This window comes from Lathyrus oleraceus, chromosome 5, assembly GCF_024323335.1.
Source record: "Lathyrus oleraceus cultivar Zhongwan6 chromosome 5, CAAS_Psat_ZW6_1.0, whole genome shotgun sequence".
In the NCBI taxonomy this organism is placed as follows: Eukaryota; Viridiplantae; Streptophyta; class Magnoliopsida; order Fabales; family Fabaceae; genus Lathyrus; species Lathyrus oleraceus.
In genome coordinates this window covers 320,593,118-320,620,379 of record NC_066583.1, presented here as the reverse complement: position 1 = coordinate 320,620,379, position 27,262 = coordinate 320,593,118, and the positions used below count along the sequence as shown (strand labels likewise).

The following is a 27,262-nucleotide window of genomic DNA, read 5'->3' as shown; positions in this document are numbered from 1 at the left end:
TTGTTTCATCCATAGTAGGCTGAACTACGAAAGCTTTGAATTTCTCATTGCATGGTGAGAATACGTAGGCACGAGGATTCAGATTCTCCGCGAGCTACCCTGTTTATTGATTATATCTTATCTATTATCTTCTCCATTCAATCAATACCATCTTTTGAGATCATATAGTTATCCTTGGACTCCATTTCATCCTTTTAGAACGATATAGCGGAAGTCCGCCTTGTGAACCAAGAGTTGTTTGGCTCGTATCCAAACATTTAATTCCTTCTTTTTTGACTAAGACGTTTGTTTACTCTTTGGTTCAGAGTCTATTCCTTCATGGGTCCAATATACCATTCTTCTTTGGTTTCAAATTGTTTGTTCCCCAGCAAGTGATATATTGTTCCTTGTATCCAAACAAAAAATTCTTGTGGGTCCCATACCCATCCTTTTAGGGCATTTGTCCATCTTGTTAACCAAGAGATGTTTTCCTTGATGTCAAACACCTAATTCATTCTTTTTGGTAAGAAAATACAGTGGGTATGCCTCTGTCTCTCCACATCTTAGTCTGTATCTTTTTACTCTTGGGTTTAAAGCCAGTTTACCTTTATGGGTTCCCGTTTTACCATTCTATTGGTACAAGTGATATTGTTTATCACTTCATTCATACCATTAAATTTGTTTGTCTTGTTAGTCCTAGTTCCTTAGGAAAACACTTCCCCATATCCCTTTTGTTTTCGTGGTTCCACGAACTATGAATGCTCTGACTTTCTCATTGCATGATGAGAATGTTAGAATAAGATTTGGTTATGAATTTATACCTTAAGTTTTGATGATAACAATATTGTATTTGTGTGAGAATAATTTTGGTACCCTAATGGTTTGTTATTGTGTAGCTTTAACAACCAGTTCTAATTCTGATCATATGATGTGCAACATCATCAGTTTCTAAACTTTGCATTCCAAATCCGCTTATACGCCTCCTATTAGAAGTTTTGAAAGACGTCAATATTGTTGCTGCAATTTGCTTTCCGCTTCTGTGTTATTTCACTCGTTAGAAGCTTCTGAGGAGACTTTATCTTGCTGTTGTAATGTTCTCTCACTTTATGCTTCTAGACGTGACTCTGATAACCAAACTTTTGAAGAATGGAAAGCTTCTGAAGTTGTGTTATGAAGCTGAAGATTCTGAAGATCTCAAGCCAGAAATTTGAAGTTATCAAGGTTCTGACTGAGGATTCTAAAGACTCTGAAGATAGTGAAGACCTCAAGCCAGATTAATGACGTTGTCAAGGTTCTGACCCAAGGTTTTGAAGTTTTTGAATCTAGCTATATACTTCTTCACTTCATGCTTTAATCATCTTTAATCAGAAGCCAGTGAATTTGAAGATAAGATCAAAATGGGAATGTGATCAAATAGTACATGGTGCAAATCGAACAACCTTTCAACTACCTAATTTTGTGGGCAAGGAAAGTACTATACATCACATATGTCACTGAATTTATGGGTGAAAGAATAGTACACAGTATCATTCCTTTCCCATCCAACAGTGGGCAGCCGCTCAAAGGAGATTTCCCTATGTTGCCCTCCAACAGTCACATGTTTATGCTATATAAACAGGCATTAGAGACTTGAAGAAAACGATAATTTGCACAAGTATTTTGACAAGCTATTTTTCTTTGTGAAAAGCTATCATTCTTTATATACAATTTTCTTTAAGTGTTTGTTATTCATTTGTGTAAAATTTGATTGTGTAGAAGCATCTTGTAACACACTAAATATTCTTCAAACTCTTTGTTTGAGTCCTTAAGGAGTTTATCCTTGAGAAGACAAAGAAAGATGTTCTTTGTAAGTCCTTAAGGAGACTAAGGTTTAGTTGGATCCTTGAGAAGACAAAGAAGTTTATTCTTAGTGTTTATTGTAATATGTTGATTATAGTGGATTAAGTCCTTGTGTATAAGGCAAAATTACCTTGGCTGGTGGATTGGATTAGCTTTGAGTTCAAGAGAACCAGGATAAAAATCATTGTGTTTTTATCTCTTTGTTATTAACTTGTTAGTGGTGTTTTTGTTTTGGAAAAAGATTTTGCTTGTAAAACCCAATTCAAACCCCCTTTTTCTTGTGTTTTTCATGAATCAAAAAAGGTTCTGATCAGAAAAAATCTTATCGATTTGTCTTCCTGGTTCTGAACATTCGTTGTATTAAATGGTTGTCTTCTCATTTGATTTCATGTGGTTCTTAGTGGCGACAGTTATCCCACTTTCTGAGCATGTGTGATGAAAGCGTGACACATTGGGTTTAAAAATTCTTAGAATTAGGTCTAAACTCTTATGCTTCCCCCTATATAAACCCAATTCACTCACATTTTCACACTACGCGCTCATCTCTCCCACAGTTTAGTTTTTCAAACCTTAAAACAACCTTTTTTCTCTATGCAATTGTTCTTCATTTTCATCTTCATCTTCTTCAAATCAAATGGATGATCAACAACAACAATCTCCAAGCTCCTCAAAGGAAACTGAAAGCAACAACATATTGGAAGGAACTCCTGAGTTAACCCTTCACACTCTGGTCAATGAGTTAATAGTGTTATGTGAAACCATTATTGATTTCGAAAACCTAAAGGATAACGGTTTTGATTTCACTTAAACTTTAAATGTTCAAGGATGGAACACCTTATTTGAGAGACTCACAAGCCCAGTTTACCCTGTGTTAGTAAAGCAATTTTGGGTTCATGCAACTGCTGAGAAGGAAACCATCACTTCCTATGTCATGAATAGAAAGATAGTCATCACTAAGAAGTCTATAGCTGATCTCATTGCTCATGAAAGTAAAGGGAAGAGGGTTCACAATGCAACAATCACTACTAAGAGAGATGTTGTCATTTCTCCTGTCATCTTCAAGGAAGAAACCAACTTCGCTGATGAAAAGGGTCCCAGTGCTAAGGACTTAACAAGGAACCTAAGGGTTTGGTTCAAGATCATTTTGGGTTACATTAACCATATGCCAAGTACAAATAGTTCTGACTACATCAACACACGTCAGAAATTCATGCTATTTCTTCTAGAAAAGGGTGTCATGTTGGGACTTCCATAACTTCTGTTTAAGTTCATGAGGGATTCTATCAGAGAATCCAGAACTGGTGGATCATCTAAGAAGTCTAGAAGAAAATTCATTCCCAACGGTAGATTGATTTCTGATATCCTTGTGGAAAGTGGCTTAATGGATGACCTTCTGGTCAGTGGATTGACAGAAGAGTCGGTGAAGGATGCTGGCAAAGTCTTATGGGGGAAGAATCTGAAAAGTATAGGTCTTATCTCCATATTTCAAAGGTCAAATGTCATTTTGACTAAGGATGATATATGTGGTATAAGAAATCTCATTGATAACTACCCTATATTCACCAAAATTGACCCTCCACAGGTTTTGATGGCTTATTTGGAAAGATGTCTGAAGGACGGAATTGAACCTTTAGTGGATCCTTTTAACCTTCCAAAAACTTACCCTGATGTTCATGGAAAGAGAAAGAAGGAGTTCAGAGGCGAATGGTCTTCTAGGGCTCAGAAGAAGAAGAAGATTGTTATCTTTCAGGATGAAGATGAGGTGCCTCTGAAGGATACTGCTGGAGTTGTCAAGTCTTCAAGAGTTTCTGGTAAGCCTCCTTCTTATAGAATTCCTTTAAATTATGATTCAATATCTTCTGAAAGGATATTACCAATCCCTCCTTCATATTAATCCACTATTTCTGAACCAATCCCAATTCCACCATCAAAATCAAACCCACCAATATCAACTCCAATCATAGAAATTCCACCACCAATATCAAATCCCATAATAGAAACTCCTGTTACAGAAATTCCCATCAATAAAACTCCTTTAGTTTCTGCTCCTGTTTAAGAACAACAACAGATACCACCACCATTATCTCCTCCACAATTACAAATTTCACCCATCTCCCGTAACGAACTAATCCATATTTTGCAATACCTAGAGCATCTCCCGCAAGAAGTGTTTCTGACGGAAATGTTTCTGACGGCACTCCTGAAGGAATGTTTGATTTTGAACCAGAAATCACCTCACATGAATCACCTCCTGCTATTCAACCAACACATCCTTCTATTTTTAGTCCTGACTTTGATGAGTCCAAAATCAACCTCACAATAAAATACCCAAAACTACCAACAAAATCCTCCCCTAACTTTGGTAAGGTTCTGAAGGATTTTGAATCTAAATCTAAAACTTGTTTGGAGAAAGAAATGACTATCAATCGTTCTTCTGTAAATCATGTTACAAGTGATTCAGCATGGGAAGCTTATAGAAGTTGAATGAACTCTGAGATTTCCAAGCTGAAGGATCTTGGGTACACTCTTGCTAGAAGCAAATTCCATTCTGGGTCCGTGCCCTTAATGGAACTGTGGAAGCTAAGAAATTCCCAATTATGCCCTCCTGCTCTAGAAATCAAGGAAGCCTCTCTAGAAGCTATGGAAGAAGAAGAAGTTGCTCCATAAATAGGGATCGTTTAGCACATTGAGTCTGCTCCAGAACCTGCTCCTACTTATGACCCTCAAGACTCTATTATGGAAGAAGCTCCTACTCAGATGGTCGTCTCAAAAGCTTCTACCTCTCAGCCTATTCTGGTTTCTCTTCTAAGGATAATTGAGTAGATCAAGGCTGATAATGCAAAGGTAAATGAGCGTCTGGATAAGCAAGATCTCATGTTCCAACTGATTCTCTCAAGGCTTCCTCCTCTTCCTCCACCTCCTCCCCAGAACCCTTAGTTTATATTATTTTTTTACCTTCTTGAAATTTTTCTTTTGGTGTACTCTGCACTGCCTGTTGGCATTTTAATCAATGAAAATTGTTTTGTTTCTCTTTATTTATTTATTATCTTTTTGATTGATGACAAAGGGGGGGAAAACATAACATTCTAAAGGGGAAGAATTAAGTGTTCATTTTGATATCTAATTTCCTTAAGGAAAACCCAAACATTGTTTAATGATTCTGCTAGCAAATACTTCGAAAAAGAGTTTGTTAAGTGTTTGCATGGTTATTTCTCAAGAATCAGAATGGTTCTGAATATGCTACTTTTGAAAATCATGCTTCTGAAAAGTCAAGGTTCTAAAAACCTTATCCTTCAAGGAAGAAAAGTTTCTAAAGAAAAGCTTATGTATTGAAGCCTATCAGAATGATGATGTTATCAACCAGTGCTTTGGACAATATCAACTAACTTCTGAAGATAAATCAGATTTTGACTGAATATTCACTCTGGTACTTCAAAAAGGTTAATCAGGAAAGTGTTCTTTCATTCTGATTTTATCTTTATAGGATTATACATCTCAAGGGGAGCTTTATGCTTTTTTAAGATGCATTCTTCTGTGATTACCCTGTACAAAATTGTTCATCAAAATATATGTCTTGTCATCATCAAAAAGGGGGAGATTGTTAGAACAAGATTTGGTTTTGCATCTATACCTTGAGTTTTGATTATAAAAATATTGTATTTGTGTGAGAATAATTTTGGTACCCTAATGGTTTATTATTGTGTATCTTTAACAACCAGTTCTGATTATGATCATATGACGTGCAACATCATCAGTTTCTGAACTTTGTGTTCCAAATCCGCTTATGCGCCTCCTATTAGAAGTTCTGGCAGACATTAAAATTGTTGTTGCAATGTTCTTTCTTGTCTTGTGTTATTTCACTTATTAGAAGCTTCTGAGGAGACTTTGTGTTGTTGCTGCAATATTCTCTCAGTTCGTGCTTCTGGACGTGACTCTATTAACCAAAGTTCTGAAGAATGGCAAGCTTATGAAGTTGCGTTATGAAGATGAAGATTCTGAAGATCTCAAGCCATACAATTGAAGTTATCAAGGTTCTGACTGAGGATTCTAAATATTCTGAAGATACTGTAGACCTCAAGCCAAATTATTGACGTTGTCAAGGTTCTGACCCAAGGTTCTGAAGTTTCTAAATCCAGCTCTCTACTTCTTCACTTCATGCTTCAATCATCTTTAATCAGAAGCCAATGAATTTGAAGATAAGATCAATATGGGAACGTGATCAAATAGTACATGGTACAAATTGAACAACCTTTCCATTACCTGATTTTATGGGCAAGGATAGTATTATAGGTCACACTTGTCACTGAATTTGTGGGCGAAAGGACAGTACGTAGTATCATTCCTTTCCCATCCAACAGTGGACAGCCTCTCAAAGGATCTTTTCATATTTTGCCCTCCAACGGTCACATGCTTATGTTATTTAAGCAGGCATTGGAGACTTGAAGAAAACGATAATTTGCATAAGTATTTTGACAAGATATTTTTCTTTGTGAAAAGCTATCATTCTTTGTATACAGTTTTCTTTAAGTGTTTGTTATTCATTTGTGTAAAATCTGCTTGTATAGGAGCATCTTGTAACACACTAAATATTCTTCAAACTATTTGTTTGAGTCCCTAAGGAGGTTATCCTTGAGAAGACAAAAAAAGTTGTTCTTTGTGAGTCCTTAAGGAGACTAAGGTTTAGTTGGATCCTTGAGAAGACAGAGAAGGTTATTCTTTGTGTTTATTGTAATATGTTGATTATAGTGGATTAAGTCCTTATGTATAAGGAAAAATCACCTTGGCGGGTGGACTGGATTAGCTTTGAGTTCAAGTGAATCAGGATAAAAATCATTGTGTTTTTTATCTCTTTGTTATTAACTTGTTAGTGGTGTTTTTGTTTTGAAAAAAACTTTTTCTTGTAAAACCCAATTCAAACCCCTTTTTTCTTGTGTTTTTCACACCTTCAGAGAATATGTAGGCACGAGGATGTGAATCCTTGACGAGTATAATCCTAATTATTCCTTCTTTTATATTAGGGCATTCTCCATTCATCTCCATGATGCATTCATATTCTACCTTCATTCATTTCATGTGATATAATCTACTTTTGAGCCAAATACACTATCTCTTTGAGCTTCATTCAGCGTCTTCTTGTGGACCAAGAGTTGTTTGGCTTATTTCCAGACACTTAATTCTCTTTGTTTTAGTTATTACAATACAATGACACCATGCCTTAGGCCCCTCACTTGTTGGTTCATACCAGTTTTACTTTTGGATTCAGATTTCACCCTTTTTTGGAGTTCAAACCATATTTGTTATCGCAACCTCTTTTCACCTCCCGCCATTAGTTCTATGAACTACGGAGCTCTGAATTCCTTATTGTACTATAAGGATATGTAGGCATGAGGGAACTAATCCTCACCGAGCACTTTATCTATTTCCATCCTTTTCCCTTTATTCTTTTGCGAGTAAACTTTAGATATAACATCCATTCGAGCAAGAACAATCAAAATGGTTCCCATGGAGTACCATGGATGTAAGGGGTGATAATACCTTCCCCTTGCATAACTGACTTCCTTACCCAGAGTCTCTTTCCCCTGGGTTTTATCGATGTTTTCCCTTTTCTTCGGAAATAAATAAAGTTTGATGGAGACTTTGTTGTATGTTCGAGTGTGCGATGCACTCGGGTATATTTTGCAAGATGTTAAGTGGTTGAGAACCCCAATTAATATCGTCAACACTTAAAATGATCAGGAAATAATATCAAATCCCTCTAACTAGAGCCAAATGAATAGAATTAGGTCAAACATTACACCACGCAACTGATAACAAAATCCTATCAAATATGCTCGTAGAGGACGATCGATCAATTCAACATTATCAACGAACAAATTAAATTCATACATATCTTCCCGTCTTGCAAAATACCTCCTTCCACACACATAGATTTTAACCCCTTTGAATATTGATAAATTTTCCCAGTTGATTATAGAAAACATATTTTCCTCATCTATCACAAGGAACATAAATATTAGTCATGCTAGAACCTACTCTATTACTAGAAAAAATCTCATTATTGCTAAACGTGTGACTAAAACTCGAAGAAAAAATCACACTCAAAAAGAGTATCACACATATTTAGGATACAACCCTAAAACTAGGGATGGAAAAACGGGTCATGGCCCGCCAGGCCAACCCACGTACCCATCCAAAAAATGGTGGGTTAGGTTGGGATTTTGTGTCCGCCTACACACTCAGCTCGTCCAGCTTTAAGCTCGCCTTGCCTTAAGCCCGCCAAAAAAAGGGACGAGTTGGCCTGTCAACCTAGTTATCAAGCACTCAAAATATTTATTTTGTTGGTTTAAGGTTAATACTTGAAATATAGTTTTGGAATACTTGTTGATGATTCTATTTTATACATTTATTTGTGAATATATGCAATATTTTTTTAAGTAAAATCTTCTAAAAAGATGCTTTATAAAAAATTATTCTAAAAAATAAGTGAAAAATGTAACTGAAATTTAAAAATAAGCCTATTAATCTATTAAAAAATGAAATATAAATATATATAAAAAAAATAGGCGGCCAAACCTGCCGCCTGCCACCCCGTCACCTTGGCGGGACGAGCTAGATTTTTAAGTCCAATTTCACTTGACAGACTTGTCCGCTCCGTCCCTTTTTTGGCGGGTTTAAGATGGGGAGGGCGACCCATTTTGCCACCCCTACCTAAAACACCCACTGACTGACAAAAGGAAAACCCTACTTCTTTAGACCACCACAAAGATTTGTATAAAAATTGATCCATTCCTTCGATATTCGTATCTTGGATACAAACAATATTAAACTTTCTCTTTTTAATCAAAATTTTCATCTCTTTCATCTTAACCATTCATCTCAAACCTCTAACATTAATATTAATAATCTTCATTGCACACAAGCAATATCTTTCACAAGAGATAACAAAATAACTCTATTAAATTTTATTTAAGGTCTTTTAATATATATATATATATATATATATATATATATATATATATATATATATATATATATATATATATCATATTATATATTTTAATTAAATTGGATTTTTTTTAAGGTCTCTTATTAACTCTTTAATATCTATTGACATAAACAACACTAGTTTATATCTCCTTCAATGTTGGCTGGTAAGACTCGCAATGGGTAATTTTCTACATCATAAATACCTTGACTTATTAGTCTACTGAGTGTTCACATTTATACTTATCCTCTTCTACATGATCTAAGACAAGGCCTTAAGTTCAATTAATCAACATTAATGGTTATTTGTTCGATAATCATCATTATGGGGGGACATGTCAGAACATTCTAATATTTTCTCATAAATGATATGCATTTGGATATCTCTCCCTAGGGCAGTCTTCGTCACGCCATTGTCTCATAATGGCTTTGCCCGACCTAATCATAACTCGACTTCTCTTACTCTTAGCCCGCCCAATGTTATGTTCCTCTTGGTTAAGCTCGTATTACTTTTGGCCTAGAAAGTCTAAGGACTATCTAAAAGGTACATAGTCCCCCAAGCATGATGTCCAAAGGGTTGAAATGCTTAAGAGTGAGGTCATTCAAGCTTATCTGACCTTATTACTCGACCAACCTCCAAATTTGGCTCTTGCAAGTTCTCGGAATGTACACCCCCCCCCCCTCCAGTGTGAGGCCCTTAGTGATGAAATGCTTAAGAGTGAGGTCATTCGGGCTAATCCAGAAAATTACAAGGATCAAATTTGGAGTTTGGTCGAGTGAGAAGGTCGGATCAGCTCGAATGAACTTACTCTTAAGCATTTCTCCCCTAAAGGCCTCATGCTTGGGGGGCTGTGTACATCCCAAAAAATTGCAGGGCAGAATTTTGAGTTTGGTCGAGTAATAAGGTCATATCATCCCGGATGAACTTACTAAACATTTTGCCCCTAAGGACCTCATGCTTGGGGGAGTGTGTGCATCCTGAAAAACTGCAAGTGCAAAATTTGGAGTTTGGTCAAGTAATAAGGTCGGATCTGCCCGAATGACCTCACTCTTAAGCATTTCACCTCTTTAGACCTCGTGTTTGGGGGACTATGTAGCTTCCGGATATTCCTTAGGCTTGCTCGGCCAAAAGTAATGTGAGTTTGACCAATAGGGGCTTAAGATTTAGGCGAGTTAGGAGTAAGACAAGTTGAGTTATGATTAAGTCATCCAAAGCCAAGATAAGACAAAGGCTCGACGAAGACCGCCCCAGGGTGATATATACCGGATAGAGCATTTATGAACAATTATCATAATGTTCCGACGTATCCCCCACAATGATGATTATCGAATAAATGACAATTGTTGTCCATTATGCTGATTAATGGTAGTTAAGGTTTTGTCTTGGATAATGCAAAAGGAGAATGCAATACCTAAAACCTTAATTTAGGTTGTTTTACCCTTGAGTCGTTCCAAATGTCTTAAAAGATCTTTAAAATTAATTATAATATCACTTTAATTATCTTAATCAATAATAAAAAGTTTCTCTCTTTGAATTTTATTTTTTTTATTAAATTCCACCCCACCCTATACTCCTACTTTGACTCTTCTCATTCTCGATGTATATTTATACTAGTCTATACTTAATATTTATAAGGCAAACGACATATCCTATCTATAAGACACTGGTTGTCTTGTCTCATCTCTCTCATATTAGAAACAAACTCTACCTTAAACAAAGCTAAAATTAATTAAGGATGATGATGCAACTTAAAGTAGTCCTCACAACGTTGGTGTGTTGGAGCATAATAATTAGTTATCACTGTGTAGTTGGAGATTCACAAACAAGTACTGTACTGAACAGTGGATGCAGCACATTTAACGCATCAAATTTGCGTAGCTTCTATGCAAACATTAATGGAACATTTTCAGATTTGAGAAATCAAATTAGCAATGGAAGCAAACACTTTGCAATAGCACAAGAGGCGAGAGGAGAGGTAATAGTATATTCTCTTTTTCAATGCAGAAATTACCTCTCCAAAAAGGATTGTGTTGCTTGCTTCAACACCGCTTCTACTCAAATTCGTAACTGTTCAGCTTCCAATGGTGCCAGACTCATATATGATGGATGTTTCCTAAGGTATGTATGTGGGTGTTAAGATTTTAGTATATATTTTTCTCTTTTTTTTTAAATTAATTAATATGCACTGTCAGTGTAAAAAATTTTACACTATCGATTCATCATCATTATCCGTTTGCATTACTTTATAGATTTTAAAAATAAAAGTCAAACTTGTCTCAATATCCAACGGTTATAATTTACTGACGGTGTAAAATTCTTTTATACTGACAGTGGATATCAATTATATTCTTTTTTATTTAAATTATTAGCTCAAAATACTAATTTAATTTGTTTTCAAACACTAATCTCAAGTTGATGGCTAGCACTAGCTGGTTTATGTCATAATATGATTGAAACTTTCTTGTCGAGTTCTCTATCTTTTGAAAAACCAAAACCAAAATATTAATTACAAAAATATCACTTTCCTTGAAATTAATTTTTCAAACTATTAGTTGTTTAGTTTTATACTTCAAGTCGTATGTTTTTATTCGTGAGAGAAGGAAAGAAGATTTAAAATACGCGCAATTTCATTTTCATTGAAAGGGGTGTATTGTTATAGTGAAAAAAAATATATCATTTTATATAATATTTAAAAATCATATTATTATATAATAAATCTTAATCATCTCGAAGAATTAATGAAAAAAAATATCATAATTTAACAACAACAAAAATTAATTCGTAAAATTAGAAATGAAACTTCACGATTGTTATTCATAAATGATTAAATCAATATTAACAAATATAGATTAAAAAATTTAATATGATTAAATCAATATTAACAAATATAGATTAAAAATTTTAATCATACATATAATAAATGATTAAATTGAATCATAAAAATCTATATTAAGAAATATCAACAAAATAATCAATATTAATTAACAAATTACTAAATTGATTTGATAAGATAAAAATGTTCTTCGTGTAAATGTCAAAAAGAAAGTTACTTTTAACACAATAGCAGATCCAGACATTATTTATTGACGTGGCTAAACATGAAAAGATTATGAATTAAGTTATATTAAAAAAAGAAATAATATTATTTAAAGTAATATATTTATAATAAAAATTGTCTATCAAATATGAGAGATTAACAAATATGAAAGTGAGAGAAATTTGAGAGGTGATAACAGTGTTTCAAAATCTGAATTGAACCAGCCAATCGAATAAGGAACCAAATGACTCATTAGTCTGATTTGATTGTTAGATCGAGTAAGTTATTAAACTAATGAAAATAGGTCATTACCGGCCAAAATCGACGAGTTGGTGATTTTGGAAAATCGACGGGTTAAGTATTTTTTTTCTCAAACAAAACATCATTGTTTTAATATTTTTCTTAAAATAAAATTAAAATATAAATAGACTTTGTTCAAAACTTATTTAAAGCAATTTTTCCTTTGTAATTAAATTTATTAGACACGGTATTTATTTTGTTATTCAATTTATATTACAATTAATTATTTTTTTAACTTATTTGGATTTTATATTTTTTATTATTTTATTGTGTGTGGTGATTATGTTTAGAATTTGATTTTAAAAAATGAACATGTAAAATTATGTTATTTTAAATTTAATAGGTATCGTGATTTTTTCAGATATTAAGCCATTTGATTCGGTCAGTTTAATAACTATATAGTTTTGTTCTATAGATTGGTTTATTCAATCGAGTTATCCACTTTATTCAACTGAGTTGTTTGATTTAATCTGATTTATCATGCGGTTTTGACTAATGACTCGGTGGTTGACCAATAAACTAGTGATCTAATACTCTCATTGATTTAATGATCAGACCGATTTTTAAAATATTGAATGATGAGATTTAAGAGAATGAGAAAATTTTGAAAGATAAAAATGAGAGGAAGAGAAAAAAAATATTTTAACATCACGTTTGTATTCAAGAAAAATACAATTTCTATATCTAGAATCAAATTTGATTCTACTACATTTAGAAGTAGCACCATATACCAAACATCCAAAAAAAAATCATAACACTATAAGGTAAAAAATGGATATTATAATTTTTTAAATGAGTCTCTTAATAAGAAAAATAATATGTGAATGTTGGAGTTCAACAATGAACTTCCATTAATAATGCATAAAAAGATGAGGAATAGTTGAGAAAATTGAGAAAAAAAACATAGAATTATGTAATTAACTTTCTAATCTCAAAATTGCAAAAACTTAAAATTTGCTACAACTACAAATACATTTGGATTTATATAGACACCAAATTCAACTCAAATCCATATGAAACTTAAATGCAAATGAAATTCAAAACTAAACTAACTTGAATGTTGAATTACATTCAACACCATCTCTTAGTTCACATTCAAGTTTAAACAATAACACCAATTTCATCCCTCAAATTAATGAAGTGCTCAATTGTGATTGTCTTGGTCAGCACATCTCCAAGTTACTTCTGAGTGCTAACATGCACAACCTCAAGTACTTCATTCTGAACCTAATTGCGCAAAAGAATAGTACTTGGCATCAATGTGTTTGTTTCTTCCATATAACACTAATTTCTTAGCAAGACTTATGACATATTTGTTGTCAATCATCAACTTGATTGGTTTGCTCACCTTGAACTTCAGTTCCTATAGCAAATTCATTAGCCAAACAAGCTGACAAGCTGATAGAGTATCAGCTATGTATTCAACTTCACAGGTTACAATGCAACCACTGGTTGCTTCTTGGAACACCAAGAAATGAGGACTCCCATATACATAAACATGTATCATTTAGTGCTTCTTTTGTCAACTTTATCACCACACCAGTCAGAGTCAGAGTAGCATATCAACTCAGCAACATTGACACTCCAGATGAAAACAAAACTTCATGCCTCATAGTTCCTTTTACATACCTCAGAATCCTTAGTGCAGTTTGATAATGTGACCACTTTGGTTTACTCATAATGCATAACATATGTTAAGCCTGGTGTTACATAGATATCTCAGACAGCCAACCAACTGTTTGAAGGTTGTGGCATCTACATCCTCACCATCATCATCAGAGTCTACCTTATGATTTGTCTCAGCAAGTGTGATTGTTGACTTACAATTCATCAACTCAAATCTCTTCAGCAGCTCAAGTTCATAGTACAGTTGATGAACAATAATTCCCTTCTCATATAGTATAAATTGGATGTAGAAAATAATTTGTTAAGTGTTAACAATTTGCATAAAATAATGCATCAATAAAAAAACTGAATAAAAAACTCAACAAAATTTCAGAACAAGATTGAAGTGAATTGTAGATTTGGAGTGATTCAACAGAAAAAATAAAAAATAAAAATATGTTTAGGGATTCAATTGAATTGAAGTAGTATTAAAATTGGGGATAGAGAATTTGAGTAGTATTCAATATTTTAATATTTCAATTGAGGATTAGAATTTTTATTAATGGATGCAAAATGAATTTTTATCTATGGATGCAAATTGATTTGCGTTTTCTAATTCAGAGGGATACAATCGTGATTTGATGGATGGATGATACAAACTGTATTGAAATTGAAATTGAAAGTTGGAATAAAAGAAAGTGAAACGGTGCACATAAAAATTTGGGCCTAACATATGTATAATTTTTTTATAATACTATGGGTATAAAAAAGGGTTTAATATGTGTATAATTTGCTTATAATATTATGTGAGTATTAAAAAAAATTGAACCCCTAAAATCTTGGGCTCTAGGTCGTCGCACTCCTGGCCTTAGACCAGGGTCGGCCCTGTTGTTAAAATTGGCAATGACTTCCTCTTTCTAAATCGGGCTACCAAACTCATTTTTGTTGAATGAGCAAAGATAAAGTTTTATGAATGTGAGGGAGCATATTCATTAGCATGATATGTGACCTAACCGGAGTGTATCACTCATCTAGGCCTTTGAGGAAAGATATGACATAGTCACTCTTTATATGATTTGATTGTGTGAATGAAGTCGCATGAGCATTTCAAATTGCGGGAGCATTTTGGTAGAGGACAGAAATTAGCAAGTTATTTCCCTAGCTTTTTGAGAATTGTGTAAAATTGGATAATTGTTTGGTGATAGCGCTATAAAAGTTTATGTCAAACCTCGTGCACAGTGTTCATCCATACAAAATATGGGTCAAACATATCTGGTTCATAATTTATGGTGTTTGTGGAAGGGGTGGTTTTGATAGAGAATATTTATGGAGAAGAAGATGTTGGTGATGGTGGGGTAAGGGAGTTTTCAAGGGTTTCCATCGTCTGTAATGGTGGTTAGTGTTAGGTTTCAAGGTCGATTTATTTTTAGAGCGCATAACAATAATGACTGATCTTGACCAAAATGGTAATTGAAATTGTTGAGAGGTGGTGAAACATTGCTAGACTACGGTTATCTCTTGAGATGCATGAAGTATGGGACAAGCATGACTACTTGATAATTTATGGTGGATATTTATAGAGAAGATGTTGGTGATGATGGTGTAAAGGAGTTTTTAGGGTCGAAGATGGTTTCAAGGGTGGCCATCCTCAATGATAGTGGTTAGTGTAAGGTTTAAGAGAGAGAGAGAGAGGGGGAGGGAGAGGGAGGGAGAGAGAGTTGTTTTGTTTGTAGGTGATAGGTGATGATAACATGACTACCCGAAGAGATTTGAGAAGTTGCGGAAAAAAAGACACATGTAAATATTTTAGCAAAGAGATAAGATTGTGATTTGAAAGAAGATAAGATTCCGTCGAAATAGTGATAGTAATGAGTAGGGCTCGGATGTACATGTCTTCATATCCGTAATTTAAAAAAATATTTATACTCTTATGCTATGGATACCTAAGTACCATTATCCGTACATGTTACTCACGGTTCTAGTAACAATAAATCTATCAATTGAAAAATATTAGATCATTTTAAATTTTTAACAAAATTAACAATTATGTATAATAGTTATATTATGAAATAGTTTAATTGAGATGTATTTTTTTTTAAAGAAATAAACCTACATTTTTTATCGATGATATAAATTAAAATATATAAATATTTTTTTCTAAAGCATGACTTCAATGTTGGATGGTACTCTCTAAATATAACATGGCAATTATTAAGGTACGAGAGTGAAAGATTCTACGATCAAACAAAACAACCTGGGGGTGGTATATTATGTGGGAACAAGACTGCAAAGGAAGGTGCCTCTTTTGGAACTACTGGACAAAAAGTGCTAATGGATCTCCAATTAGCAACACCAAAAATTAAAGGCTTTTTTGCAGCTACGAAGACTCTGGTGAATCCTGGTAGCAATAGTTCAATTTATGCCATTGCACAGTGTGTCGAAACTGCCACAGAAAGTACTTGTCTTGATTGCATGACAGCTGGACTCAACAACTTGCAAACTTGTCTCCCTAATACAGATGGTAGAGCATATGATGCAGGGTGTTTTATGAGATATTCGGAGACACCCTTTTTTGCTGATAATCAGGCCATTGATATCACAAACTATTTAAATCAAGGTACCAATATAACATAACATAAAGTTCACTTTTCATTGATGTCATAGATTAGTAGTACCTCATTTCATTGAAACTGATGTAAACTCTTCTTTTCTGTTATGAAGGAGGTTCAAGCAACAAATGGGCCATTATAGGTGGTGTTGTTGGAGGTGTAGGTCTTGTTGCGATCCTTCTTGCAATTTTAGCTTGGCGACAATACAGAAAACCCAAGAGAGCTCCTAGAGGTCTGTGATGCTTGTTGCTTTAGTGTGTATTCTATGTGATGTTTGATTCTAGTTTTGGATCTGCCTTCAAACTCATGTGTTCCTTGGCAGGCAACATATTGGGAGCAACTGAGTTGAAAGGTCCAGTTAACTACAAGTATAGTGATTTGAAAGCTGCAACAAAAAACTTCAGTGAAGAAAATAAACTGGGAGAAGGAGGCTTTGGTGATGTATACAAGGTAAGAGAAAAGTTTTTTACATAATTTCAATGAGAAGCATGTTCAAAGACAATAATGATTCTGTGAGTTTGTCACACACTTTTACAACCATGCTATTGAAATAGGGTACTCTGAAAAATGGAAATGTTGTAGCAGTCAAGAAACTGGTTTTGGGAAAATCCAGCAAGATAGACAATGATTTTGAAAGTGAAGTAAAGCTTATAAGCAATGTTCATCATAGGAATCTTGTTAGACTTCTTGGTTGTTGCAGTAAAAAACAAGAGAGAATCCTTGTTTATGAATACATGGCAAACAGCAGCCTAGACAAATTCTTATTCGGTAAATCACTTCAATTCAACCACACTCATAAATCATTTAATTTGTTGAATGCTTCTTCTTCTACCTTTTTCATAACCTCAAGTATATAAACATGTTAATTAAATAGGTGACAGACAAGGTTCCCTCAATTGGAAACAAAGGCGTGGTATAATTTTAGGCACAGCAAGGGGACTGGCCTATCTACATGAGGAATTCCACATTTCCATTATACATAGAGATATAAAGACTAGCAATATCCTCCTTGATGATAATCTTCATCCCAAAATTGCTGATTTTGGATTGGCGCGGCTTCTGCCGGGGGATCGATCTCATCTAAGCACAGGAGTTGCAGGAACATTGTAAGACAACAATTTCATTCACCTAGATTACATTTAATTGAACAGAATATGTTATAAAAGAGAGAACTAAGTCTCATGTCATGTATAAATCTTGTTTTGTTGATCTTGGAATGTATAATCTGCATTTGTCAGGGGATACACAGCACCTGAGTATGCAATCCATGGTCAATTATCAGAAAAGGCTGATACCTACAGCTATGGTATTGTAGTCCTAGAAATCATAAGCGGTCAAAAGAGTACAGAAGTGAAGAAAGATGATGATGGTGAATACCTTCTTCAAAAAGTAAGCAATTTTCTCACAAGTCATAACTAGGAATTGTTGGTTATTACCTCTCTAGTCATTTTAAAAGAACCGAAGGGACTATGTTCTAATATTTTACCATATGGTGTTTGATTTTCACTCAACAGTCATGGAAACTGCATGAGAGAGGCATGCACTTGGAGCTCATGGACAAGGCTTTAGACCCTAATGACTATGATGGAGAAGAAGTGAAGAAAATGATAGAGATTGCTTTACTATGCACTCAAGCATCAGCAGGAATGAGACCAACAATGTCTGAAGTAGTAGTTCTCCTCCAAACCAGGAGTTTAGTGGAGCACCTACAACCAACTATGCCTGTGTTTGTAGATACGAATCTTAGGTCTCGTGAAGGACACTCTACCTCAACTGGTTCTTCTACATCTAATGCTACTGCCTCCTTTTCAATTTTATCAGCTCGATGATTATATGCAGCAGTAAAGGGAATTGAACCAAAAAGGTGACAAAATAAACCAGATGAGGGTTACTCTTCATTGATTCCAATTGCTCACCAACCATATAGGTAGAAAATATAATGGGAAATAGTGACTAATGTGGTGTTCGATTTCAACAAGAGAATTAAGATATAGTATTATACATTAGACAGATAAAAAGTTGCAGCTATGTTTGTTATGAACTTATTGTGAGCTAGTTAGTTTGTTACAAAGGAGTTTTCCTTATTTATTTTTCTTGTAATATAAATATACAATGTATCTCTTCATTAGGAGAGAGAATAATTCATACCCAAAAGAGACACTTTCATCAAAGTGCTTGCATGCTCAGCACATTACATGTTCTTCAAATTCAACATGGTGACAGTACACATCTCCACTTATGTTGAGCCCATTGATAATGGACAAGTGTGGTGATTTTTATTCATTATTATACTATAATATACTACATTACAAAAGGCTACTAGAAAGATACTTGAATACCGAGTAGTGCCATCAACTGGGCAATGAACTCAGGGTGCCCTGGCCATGCAGCTCCAGTAACCAAATTCCCATCAGTGAAGCAGCGGCTTATGGGGTCAGGCTCCAGCCATGTTGCTCCGGATAAAACTACATTAAGCTTCACAGCTGGATAAGCAGTACATTTCCTTCCCTGTAACCAAAAGTGTACTAGGTATTAAGGTTCCCTATCAATAAATGAAATAAGAGGAATAATATATAAAAAAATTATCCACAAATATATGAGGAAAAACTGAGAATAAATGACTAACAGCAGAAGCCATGCTAGCATTTCATGAACACAAATATACACCAGGGGATAAATCACAAATGTTGTGATTCTCAATCCATGCATAATGTATGTCTCTACCCTCATACCACAGAAGAATAAGTACCTCTAGAATGAAGATAAGGTAAAAAGCCATGATGACAAGATTCACAAGCAGCTTGTCCACCAAGCATAAGAGTAATTGTGGCAAAGAAGAAGAAAAGAAGGCTACAAGAATATACACTAATGTATTGATGAAACTTAAAGACGTGTGAGCATTGAGAAATTAATACAACATTATGATAATTTAGACCAGAAGTAGTTAGGAACTCAAGGTTTGAATACCAAAGAAAGAACAATTTATTTTAGAAAGGTGATAGGATAGGAGAGAATCTCTCCTCCAAAGATCTCCCCTTCACAATAGAGTTGATATTTTATTCACAAACTTTACAATATTCAATCGATGATTTCTTTCCATTGTGTTCTCTTATTTATACATGATATTTCTAACTTAACCTCCCGAGTTAACTTCTCCTTATCCTATATTGTTTCTAACTCCTCTTATCACATATCCTAACAAAATCGCCTCTTAAACCATATCTTACTAAACTACTCATTATCTTATATGCTAACAGAAGTGCAATCTATAACAACACTATTGCACTACGTCTGCATGACTTATTTAAGGAAATGATTGTATCCTTGTCAATGATAACTTCCTACTTGCTTGGCCTCGTGATAGGAACCCAAATTAAAGAGAGCAAAAAACGTAGTATTATTGATTGAAAAGAAAATATTACTGAGGCTAACCCATGTAATCTCAGAGTAAGCGCTCCTCCAAGAAAAGACGATAGTCTCTTTAGCCAACCTTGAAGGTTCTAGCAGAAAAGTTGTTGAATGATACTTCTCACTCTCCTCACACTTCTTATAACAGAATTGGTAAATCTGCCACGTCACCTAACTCCCTCCTGTTTCCTATATTTTCCCCAGAACACTCATTAGGCCCACATTTCTCAATTGGAATCCTAACACCTTGCTTGGTACAACTCTGTAACCCAACAATTCAAAAGAAAGATGGATAGAAACAGATGTAGAGTGAAAATGAGTTCAAGAATATTAATAGCAACTCCATTGAAATGTTGGTTAGTAGCATACGTGAACTAAAAAAATGGTATCTCTAATGGGTTTTCAATAATAATACCTTGAGAAGACCACCAGCAGCTAAAATCTGTTGGCCATGGCAGATTGATGCAACTGGCTTATTGGCTTCCATGAAATGCTTCACCAAGGAAATAACGGACTCATTCAATGACAAGTACTCAGGTGATCGACCTCCAGGGATGACAAGAGCATCATAGGCTGAAGGATCAACGTCATCAAAGGTCGCAGTTAAAGCAAAATTGTGTCCTGGCTTCTCACTGTAAGTCTGATCTCCTTCAAAATCATGAACAGCAGTTGGGCAAGTGTCCCCAGCCTTCTTTGAGGGGCAAACTCCATCAACATGGCATCCTAAAGCCTCAAGAGACTGAAAAGGAACCTTAACCTCATAATCTTCCATGTAATCCTGTGATTAAAAGTTGTTAAAACACGTCTTATCAACCAGCACAGCAATAAAGGTAAAATGATTAGTGAAAGAACATAAATACAAAAGAAAAACATATGAACATACCCCGCAAATAAAGAGAATCTTTTTATCATAGCCACTTATTTTGCCTCCTAATGCCTTTAGAAAATGCTGAAGAAGTTCCGGATGCCCTTCATAAGTAGGTGCAGTAATGAGATTACCATCCACCACAGTTGTTGACATTGTCTCAGGTTCAACCCAATGAGCACCAGCCGCAACCAATACCGGTTTGACAGGAGGAAAAGCTGTGCACTTTCGACCTTCAACTACACCAGCAGCTGCCAGAATCAAAAGGCCATGACAAATGCAAGCAATCTGTTTTCCAGAATTCACAAACTTGGCAACCAGCTCCACAACACTAGGAATGTGAGCAAGATACTCCGGCGCTCTTCCTCCCGGCAACCACAACCCATCATAGTTTGTGTGATCAATTTCATCAAAAGTTGCATTCAGTGTAAAATTGTGACCAACTGTCTCAGTATATGTCTGAAACCACCAAAAATCTATTACTCAATATTATGCATAAAAATAGCTTATGCATAAGCACTTATGGTATAAGTGCTTGATTAAATTGCTTATCCACATATGGTCTTATAAAACTAGATCTGACTTGAAGTTGAATGCAAAGGCATAAAAGAATGAAGGTAGACCTGTCCACCGGAAAGCATATGGACGGCGGTGCGGCAGACTTCACCGGATTTTTTACCGGGACAAACAGCATCGACGGTGATACCGAATGCTTGCAATGCCTGAAAAGGAACCATAGCCTGCAAGAGAAAAAGTGAGTGAATGGGTGATGAAGTGAAGTGAAATGAAGAGTGCTTACTTCATAGTCTTCCATGAAGTCACCGCAAAGGAGAAGAACCCTTTTGGGAGCCATGGATGATGATGATGATTGCAATGCTACTGATTTTTGAAGCGGTGATAGAAGAATAAGAATAAACAAGAGATTACAGTAAGTCAAATTTAAACATATAATTTACATTATGTAAATGTAAAATCATTAACAAAGTGAAGTGGACGTGCCGGAGTGGTTATCGGGCATGACTAGAAATCATGTGGGCTTTGCCCGCGCAGGTTCGAATCCTGCCGTCTACGTTTTCTAGATTTTATTTTTGCAATTATCCTGATTTACATGCCAGCCAAAGAACCCGTGTCCCATGCCCATGCTAACCACAAGTTTGATACATTTCATATCTGCCACCTAATTTTATATGATGATAGCTATCTTGTTTGATATTTTTCGAGTTGAATCATGAGCTGTAGCATAATTATTTATTTATAATTATTGAAGTGATATAAAAAGGAATAAATATTTTTTTTAATTCGTTGAATATAATAAAATTCAACTTGTGTGGTTTTATTTTTTTTAGTCTCTATCTTCCTCTCCTCACTAAAGTGTCTTACGCACTAATAAATCAATATAGAGAGAGCGACAGTTAGATTCTTCATCGTGTTTTCAAGAATCACACGTCGGTGATCATGTTTTCGGGATCGTGGATTGTTATTCAATCGCTGCAAAGATGAATGGTACTAATAGCATTCTGAATTCTCTTCAAATTGTTTACGACAAGAATTGGATATGATGGAGAAAACAACGGCAATCCTTGTTCGGCCTTCATGAAACCCAATAAATGGTTACTAATTGTGTCCCTGAGTTTGTTGAGAATGCAATCGGAGCTCAGAGAGTCGCACATAAGGAGGCGAAGAAGAAAGACTGTAAGTCCGCGTATTTCATTCAATCGGCGGTAGATTCGGCGAATTTCAACAAGATCTCTCATGCTGAATCGGCGAAGAAGGCATGAGATATTATCGTCAAGTACTATGAAGGAGGTGAGAAAGCCAAAGTTGTCAAATTGCATACTTTGCGACGGCAGTATGAATTGCTGCAGATGGGAGAAGATGAAAAGATTGCACACTATGTGTCAAAGGTGCAGAATCACGTCCATCTCATGAGGGAACCCTAACTGATAAGATGATAGTTGATAAAGTAATGTGTGTGTTGACCTCTCACTTTGATCATGTTGTCGTAGCTATTCAAGAATCCAACAATCTTGAAACCATGAAATTAGAATATTTGGTTCATGAGATTAGAATTGTCGAAAGGAAATGGGTTCAAGATCCAATACAAGCACTGTAGGCTCAGGCTTGGAAGAAACATGGTGGTTCCAACAAATTCAGAGGCAATGAAGATAAGACTCGGAGCAAGAAGTCTTTGTCGAACCCTCAAAAGTATAAGGTAGATGATAGGGCTTCTAAATCCTCGAAAAGAGGATAAGTAAACTCATATAAGAAAGACAAAGAGAAAAAAAGGTGTGTGGTGCTATAATTGTGAAAAATTGGGTTACTTGGCCAAGAATTATGGTACAATAAAGACAAGGGAGCGACAAAAGGCAAGGAGGAAAGAGCAAACCTTGCACGCCAAGATTCAGATGATTCTGAAGATTACAATAAAAAAAGAGGGGTGAATAGATTACAATAAAAAAATTGTGAATAAAAATTTTGTTTTGAAAATACTACTTATGGCAAGCGGAAGTAATTTCAGATCGACACTCGTCTATCCTAAACCGTTATCGGAAGAATCAGATATGAGTTTAAACCATAAGGAAACGTATACTAATGATGAGAAATTGAAACATTAAGATTTATACAGTTTGTTTGAATTACACTTCTTCAGACATGACTCCATTTAAGAATGAACTCTTGACATCCATTTGATATAAAATAATGTCATGTTTAATAGCATAAGAGAGGAGAAGTGTGATTGCCTCTAACCTTACTACAGGAGCAAAGGTTTTCGAGAAATCTATACCTTCCTATTGACTATAACCTTGAGCTATAAGTCTAGCCTTATTTATTACCATTTCTCCTTGCTCGTTCACTTTTTTTGTACACCCACTTTGTTCCAATAATATTCTTCTGACTTGGCCTCGAAACCAGATCCCAAACATCATTTCTCTGGAACTGGTTCAGCTCTTCTTGCATAGCAATAATCCACCCATCGTTTGATAAAGCTTCATCAACAGAAGTTGACTCTACCAAGGTAATGAATCATAGCATATAGTTATCATCTTTGAATGTTGATCTAGTTTTCAAGGAATCATATTTATTCCTAATGATTAGCTATTTTAGATGAGAAGCTTTATACTTTAAGGGCTTCTTGGGATGAGCTGAGACTTCTGAACCATCAGGGGTTTCTTCAGAATCTTCAATTTCTAGGTGAGCTTCAGAAATTGAATCGGCTACAGGTAATTTAGAATCTGACCCACCATCTTCTGAGCTCCTGATTTATTACGGTCCGGCCACTAGATGATCTTCAAAAATCTGAATATTTGTAGAACTTTTAACACGCTCAGACATATGATAGTCAGACTTTTTATCATTAAATTTGGCATGTATAGACTCTTCAACCATTCTAGTTTTAGAGTTAAACACCTTGTATGCACTAGAGCATTCAGAGTATTCTAAAAAGACACCTTTTTAAGCTTTAGCATCAAATTTCTTTAGATAAACTACATTGTTCGGAATGTAACAAGTACAACCAACTTGATGAAAATAAGATACGATAAAAGATCATTGCAGAAGAAGAAACCAAACAAAGGCCATGTTAGAACATCCATTCATCATTTTTCGTTTTTGATATTGAAAAATGAGGATAAAAGATATATTGGAGTATTTGGATAGGTTTAGGTTTCCTTCATTTTTCTAACTTTGAGAGAGGTATAGTACGAAGGATTGAATGGTGCCGCTTTTGGTTATCGATATCTTTGGCCAATGCATCTTATCATATATAGTAGGAACAGTATGGTTTTCAATTTTTATTAATTCCAAAAACACCCTCAAACATTTTTTTTAGATATTTTTGGTAATTAAGATAAGATCAAACACTAAATGAAATAAAATTCTTGTTATATATATTTTTAAACAGAGGCAAATAAAATCAAATGACCAAATACTTACCTCTATTTATTTATTTTTGATACTTTAATAAAAAAGCAAAACTAAAATGACTCAAAATGAATAAAAATATGACGTAAAACTGCTCGAAAAATTAAAATGACTGCACTAAATGATCAACACGAAATAAACTTCTCGAAAACATATAGGTTTTAATCAAATTTTGAAATAAAAAATGACCGGTTAAAAGGCTCAAACTATTCAAATTTTGACTGAAAAAGTAGCTGAAAAAATAAAATGAGCACGCTAGAGTTAAACTACGTGAACCGTAGATTAATAAAATTGACGTCTGCAAGCTCGATTTAGAAAAAATTTCGCCTTCTAATTTCACATACATTTGAGAATCAGTTTGACCAGTTTATGTGTAGATCCAAAAATTTATTCTTGTCGACATTTTAGGCATTATGCATGATGAAACATATATATGTTATGCAAATAATGCAGATGTCATGATGCATGTATTGATATATTGAATGAGGGGTAAAATTGGGGTATGACACATCAGAAATCTCTGAAGATTAAAAGATAAGATCAAAAGGTTTTGCATCCGGAAAATAGTACACAATAAAAGATCACCCTTCCCTCCACTATGCTGATTTTGTGGACTAAAGACAGTACTATTATACCATTTTGTCTCCTATAGGTAAACTATTATTCAAAGAGACAATTACAATTTGCTATTCCAATTCTACCCTTTAACAGATCTTTTAACTGCCTATATAAAGGAGACTTGGAAGATTGGAAGATGCTGCTAACGCTCATGCTAATTCACTACGCAATGCTACGCTCATACATAATGCTCTTTGCATAACTTGATTTTATTTATGTAAAGTTTTTATAAACACACATAGAGTTTTTGCTCATTATTGTGTGAAGAAATTCATTGTACTTAACTTGTGTTAATATGATTTCTTAGAAGCATTATGGTAAACACAATCTTGTAAATCTCAAAGTTGTTTGAGTGGTTTCCTTAAGTGCCTAGGTGTTAATTGGATAGACTCAAAAAGGCAAAGACGGTTTATCTTTATGATGTTTGTAATCAGTTTCAGTTATAGTGGATTAAGTCCTTGTTGAGAAGGAAAAATCACCTTGGTAGGGTGGATTGGAGGTAGCTTCGTTAACAACAAACCAATATAAAAATAGCCTTGTTATTTTTTTTGTTCGTGTTATTTCTTGATTGAGTTGGTTTTGAAAAAGATTTCATTTTTAGAAACCCAATTCAAACTCCCCTTCTTGCTACCTTCAACTTCTACCTGCCAACTTGTTTAAGGATGGTATGGGGTGGCAACTTTGTGCTTCACATTATACTTTCTCAACAAGTTTTCCATAAGGCGATTCAGGAAATGTGTACCTTCATCATTTACTAGTGCTCTTGGAACTCCAAACCTTGCAAAGATATTTGTTTGCAGGAACTTCACTACCACTTTGACATCATTTATGGGTAACGCCACAACTTCTACCCACTTAGACACATAATTGACCGCCACCAAAATGTAATTCTTACCAAATAATTGTGGAAACGGTCCCATTAAATCTATTCCCCATACATCAAACAATTCCACCTCCAACATAGCATTATGGGACATCTTATTCCTCTTGAGATGTTACATGTTCTCTAGAACCTATCACATTCTTGTATAATGAAATGAGCATCTTTGAACAAAGTAGGCCAATATAACCCAGATTGGAGAACTCTGGTTGTTGTCCTATCTCCACTAAAGTGTCCTCAATATTCTGAATTTTGACAAGCCTTGAGAATTGCCATTTGCTCTCCTTCTGGAACACATCTTTGGATCAACCCATTTATCCCCTTTTTATAAAGGAATGGATCATCCCACAAATACAACATGTAATCATGTAAAAACTTGTTCTTTTTGTTATAGTCAAAATCATCAGGTATAACTCCATCTACCAAATAGTTTGCATAGTCCGTAAACCATGGAACACCAGTAATGGTCGGGATTCACTCATCAATAAAGGAATGTTGAATAGGGTGTGTCACTTATGTTTCCTAAATCGGGTACATGCGGGATAAGTGATCAGCCACAATGTTCTCACACCCTTTTTTGTCCTGGATTTCAAGATCAAATTCTTGAAGAAGTAGTATCCATCTTAAGAGTCTTGGCTTTGATTCCTGCTTAGCAAGTACTTCAAATCAGCATGATCAGTATACACAATAACTTTTGACCCTAGTAAATAAGACCTGAATTTGTCAAAAGCATAAACAACTGCTAATAACTCTTTTTCGGTTACATAATTCATCTGAGCAGGATTAAGAACATGAATGGCATAATATATCACATGCAAAAGTTTATCTCTTCTTTGTCTTAACACGCCCCCTACTGCAATATCACTTGCATCACACATGATCTCAAAAGGGAGAGACCAATCTAGGGCTACCACAATTGGTACAGAAACTAACTTACTCTTTAAAGTCTCAAATGCTACCTTACATTTTTTGTCAAAAGTGAAAGGCTTGTCTTTCACAATCAAATTAGTCATTGGCTTGGCAATCTTTAAAAAATATCTTATAAACCTGCGACAAACACCTTCATGTCCTAAGAAACTCCTTATCCCTTTCTTATTCAAAAGGGGGGGGGGAGATTAACAATGACCTGGCACTATACCTTTTTATACCATAAAATGGAGGTCATTATTAATCTCCATCCCCTTTCAAATAAGAAGGGGATAAGGAGTTTCTTAGG

At 34.8% G+C, this 27,262-nt stretch overlaps 2 protein-coding genes and 1 non-coding gene across 3 annotated transcripts; 2 read left to right on the top strand and 1 right to left on the bottom strand.

Moving 5' to 3' along the window:
- The first annotated feature begins 10,431 nt into the window (after positions 1 to 10,431).
- LOC127084312 (cold-responsive protein kinase 1) lies at positions 10,432 to 18,525 on the top strand. The gene is made up of 8 exons (XM_051024734.1): positions 10,432 to 10,921; positions 15,962 to 16,362; positions 16,467 to 16,586; positions 16,677 to 16,804; positions 16,909 to 17,122; positions 17,229 to 17,460; positions 17,593 to 17,743; positions 17,869 to 18,525. The coding sequence occupies exons 1-8, from the start codon at positions 10,539 to 10,541 to the stop codon at positions 18,181 to 18,183; spliced, it is 1,944 nt and encodes a 647-aa protein (XP_050880691.1). The 5' UTR covers positions 10,432 to 10,538; the 3' UTR covers positions 18,184 to 18,525.
- Positions 18,415 to 21,761, bottom strand: LOC127084313 (protein DJ-1 homolog D). Its single transcript, XM_051024735.1, has 5 exons — positions 21,427 to 21,761; positions 21,251 to 21,367; positions 20,646 to 21,086; positions 20,178 to 20,540; positions 18,415 to 18,862 (listed from the first exon to the last, which is right to left on the bottom strand). The coding sequence occupies exons 1-5, from the start codon at positions 21,478 to 21,480 to the stop codon at positions 18,674 to 18,676; spliced, it is 1,164 nt and encodes a 387-aa protein (XP_050880692.1). The 5' UTR covers positions 21,481 to 21,761; the 3' UTR covers positions 18,415 to 18,673.
- Positions 21,617 to 21,698, top strand: TRNAS-AGA (transfer RNA serine (anticodon AGA)). Its single transcript has one exon. It is a non-coding gene; the product is annotated as a tRNA-Ser (tRNA).
- Positions 21,762 to 27,262: the final 5,501 nt, after the last annotated feature.

Excerpts from the sequence above, each read along its gene's own strand:
- LOC127084312 (XM_051024734.1), top strand. The coding sequence starts at position 10,539 with ATGATGATGCAACTTAAAGTAGTCCTCACAACGTTGGTGTGTTGGAGC. Across the intron at positions 16,363-16,466 it reads CACAAACTATTTAAATCAAG|GAGGTTCAAGCAACAAATGG; the intron begins GTACCAATATAA and ends TCTGTTATGAAG. Across the intron at positions 17,461-17,592 it reads ACAGGAGTTGCAGGAACATT|GGGATACACAGCACCTGAGT; the intron begins GTAAGACAACAA and ends TGCATTTGTCAG.
- LOC127084313 (XM_051024735.1), bottom strand. The coding sequence starts at position 21,480 with ATGGCTCCCAAAAGGGTTCTTCTCCTTTGCGGTGACTTCATGGAAGAC. Across the intron at positions 21,368-21,426 it reads ACTTCATGGAAGACTATGAA|GCTATGGTTCCTTTTCAGGC; the intron begins GTAAGCACTCTT and ends TTTCTCTTGCAG. Across the intron at positions 20,541-20,645 it reads AGATTCTCTTTATTTGCGGG|GATTACATGGAAGATTATGA; the intron begins GTATGTTCATAT and ends TTTTAATCACAG.